Here is a 3282-nt window from a genome sequence, read left to right as displayed (position 1 = left end):
AAGAGGGCTGGTTTGCAGTTAATTCCCCCGCCGGACCTACTACCTGCCTCCTCTCTGGTTTTCCATATCCACGCTAAAATTCTTTAAAATACTTTCCCTCACAGAAGTCGAGGTTGGAAGGTGGTGTCTTGTTACAATGCAAATCCTTTCTTTTAAAATCCCTCAGCATCTCCCAGCCGCCTACAGAATAAAATCCCACGTCCTTTAATATGACCCAGTTTGATATCTTCCCGCCCTTTTGCTATCCCCTTTCAAGCTCTTTAAGGGCAGAGCCTAGCTCATTCTTGCCTCAGGGCCTTACAGATTGATTCCCGCGCTGAGAATTGGCTACTCCTCCATGCCCAAGCTTCTTGTAGTGTTTATTCCTGGGCCTCCGCCCCCATTTTCTCCTCTGTCCTGTTCATTCTTTGGAGCGTTTATTTATAACTAGACTTCCATTCGCGTGCGTTTACATCTATTATCCAAAAGACATACTCTCATCCCTAGGTGGTCAGCCTCTGGGAGGGAAGGACTGGGTGGGTCTAGCTCCTGAAACTCCCTGTATTGCTGGGCACATAATAAGGCGCCTATTGGTGACTTTGTTTAGGTCAATAATAAGTCAGTGCAGGCAGCGGCTGAACCAGGGCAGAATCTCCAACGTAGAGAAAGGGGTTCCAAAGGCTCTTCCGGTGACCGAGGCCTAAGTTTCCTCTCCCTCGCCCCGCAGGAATGCCGTCGACTCCAAAGCACTCGGGTCTGAGGGACAGCTTCTGGCGGGCCGCACAACCTCGCCCGAATTCTGGTCCGCAGTAACTCGATCTCTCCCTTTGGCGGCGCTCCGGACAGCAGCCGCCGATATCACCGCGAGGCATCACGGGACTTGTAGTCTCGGCGATCCATACCCACTACGCTTGCGCAATTGTGAGGAGCGCACCGCCCCCCCCAACATTCCGAGTCCTAGTGAGAGGCAGTCCAGGTGACAGCGTTCCAACCGAATACAGCTCTTTCTCCCTGTGCGGACAAGACGAGTGCAGGGAACACTCTGCTTTGCGAGGGCTATCGTGGTGCCCTGGAAAGGGGCCGGAATAAGCATACCCCCACTCCGGAAGTGAGCGGCTTCTACCGCGGTGCATTGTGGGGGGCGTAGTCCTCTTTCCCAGGCGGTCCTTCGCGGCGTCCCCGGGGCCGACTCCGGAGCGCAGGCGGGCATCCGGGCTGGCGGCGCGGCGCGGGCCAGCGGGAAGCGTGTTCTGGGCACGGGGCGCCGGGCCGGATCGGCTGCTCAGGGCGGCAGTAGTGGGAGGCTGCCCAAGGCCTCGCGCGGCGCCGCCCGTCGAGGGGCGGGCGGCGGGGGACCGACCCGGCCGTCGAAGGGCGCAGGAGGCCGGTGGGCCGGGCCAGGCCTTGCGGCGCAGCCATGCCAGGCTTTACGTGCTGCGTGCCAGGCTGCTACAACAACTCGCACCGGGACAAGGCGCTGCACTTTTACACGTTTCCCAAGGACGCTGAGTTGCGGCGCCTCTGGCTCAAGAATGTGTCCCGTGCTGGCGTCAGTGGGTGCTTCTCCACCTTCCAGCCCACCACGGGCCACCGTCTGTGCAGCGTTCACTTCCAGGGTGGCCGCAAGACCTACACGGTGCGGGTCCCCACCATTTTCCCGCTGCGCGGCGTCAACGAGCGCAAAGTAGCGCGCAGACCCGCGGGTGCCGCGGCTGCCCGCCGTCGCCAGCAGCAGCAGCAACAGCAACAGCAGCAGCAGCAGCAGCAACAGCAGCAGCAACAACAGCAGCAGTCGTCGTCGCCGTCCACCTCCACTGCCCAGACCTCCCAGCTGCAGCCGAACCTGGTGTCTGCCTCTGCAGCCGTGCTCCTCACCCTTCAGGCTGCTGTAGACAGTCAGGCTCCAGGATCTGTGCCACCGGCGCCCATCACTCCCACCGGCGAAGACGTGAAGCCCATAGACCTTACAGTGCAAGTGGAGTTTGCGGCCGCAGAGGGCGCAGCCGCTGCGGCCGCTGCGTCGGAGCTACAAGCTGCTACGGCAGGGCTGGAGGCCGCCGAATGCCCTATGGGCCCCCAGTTGGTGGTGGTAGGGGAAGAAGGCTTCCCTGATACGGGCTCCGACCACTCTTACTCCTTGTCTTCAGGCACCACTGAGGAGGAGCTCCTGCGCAAGCTGAACGAGCAGCGGGACATCCTGGCGCTGATGGAAGTGAAGATGAAAGAGATGAAGGGCAGCATCCGCCACCTGCGTCTCACGGAGGCCAAGCTGCGCGAAGAACTGCGCGAGAAGGATCGGCTGCTTGCCATGGCTGTCATCCGCAAGAAGCATGGAATGTGAGCGCATCCCCCCCGCGCGGCCTGCAGGACTCGTGGACCCCTTCTAGCCCAGGGGAACCTCAAGCCGCTATTGAACTCCTCTGTACTCCTGGGGTGCTGGTTGACAGCACTGAGGCTTAGGGCAGCTGGACTCTTGCTAGTGATCTGGCACCCTCACTTGTTTTCTCTTGCAGTGGGGGCTGGGGCCTCAGACTGCACTGGTGACACCAGCAATTATGACTTTGTCTACCTTCCCTCTCCAGTTTATTTTACAGATTCTGGTTAAACAGAGGCTTCAGAACCACTGAACTTGAAACTTACCCTATAGGGATGCAGGTGGGATGCCCAGGGACTATGGGTTTGGAAAAGCCACACCTTAAGGTTGGCAAGCAATCAGACAACTCTGTGTAGTGATAAGAGATCCAAGTAACATCAGTTACTCTCCTTTTTATGCTTTTCCTTCCCAGGTGCAGCCTGTGATTTTGATGGGGACTGGTAAATCAGTGCTTCTGCCTCCTGGGACTTCTCTCCTCTGGGGGCCATGTATGAGGGGGGTCTGAGTAACCCGCTGATCTGATGGAGATCCAGCTTTCCAGGGACTTAGGTTTATCCTGTTTTGTTTGCTACTGGTTACAAATTCTATTTTCTGTACAATTAGTCAGACTAAAGTTTTCACTGTGTTTATTTGGCAAAACAAATTAAACAAAAAGTAAGGTTTTTATTTGGGTTTCGCAGTTTTATTTTTACAAAAACTTAGCTAAAATGTCCTTGAAACATGGGGAACTAGGCCTCAGCCTATTTGAAAGTTCAGGCTGACCCTGAAAATAGAGATGCTTCAATGACCAGATTTCTTTATAAAGGGCACCCTAAACACATGGACCTGGGCTTTATAAAGGCCTCATAGTTCCTGCTTCAGCTTACCCTAAAAAGTTTGGAAATTGCACTAAATGGTCCTAGTTTGTTTGTGGGTTATCTCCCTGTATC

At 56.2% G+C, this 3282-nt stretch overlaps 1 protein-coding gene across 2 annotated transcripts; it reads left to right on the top strand.

The window, feature by feature from the left end:
* Positions 1-1153: 1153 nt before the first annotated feature.
* THAP11 (THAP domain containing 11) lies at positions 1154-3019 on the top strand. Of its 2 annotated transcripts, XM_023518902.1 has the most exons (3): positions 1154-2316; positions 2562-2634; positions 2766-3019. In XM_023518902.1, the coding sequence occupies exons 1-3, from the start codon at positions 1397-1399 to the stop codon at positions 2856-2858; spliced, it is 1086 nt and encodes a 361-aa protein (XP_023374670.1). In that variant the 5' UTR covers positions 1154-1396; the 3' UTR covers positions 2859-3019. The 2 variants fall into 2 exon arrangements, 1 of the variants encoding a protein (XP_023374670.1); XR_002775659.1 differs by having other exon boundaries at positions 1154-2634; positions 2766-2788.
* Positions 3020-3282: the final 263 nt, after the last annotated feature.

The sequence above is a fragment of the Otolemur garnettii genome, unplaced genomic scaffold (assembly GCF_000181295.1).
Source record: "Otolemur garnettii isolate 467f Iridium unplaced genomic scaffold, OtoGar3 scaffold00151, whole genome shotgun sequence".
NCBI lineage: Eukaryota > Metazoa > Chordata > Mammalia > Primates > Galagidae > Otolemur > Otolemur garnettii.
Note: the sequence above shows the minus strand (reverse complement) of the source record. Positions and strands in the feature narration are given on the sequence as shown.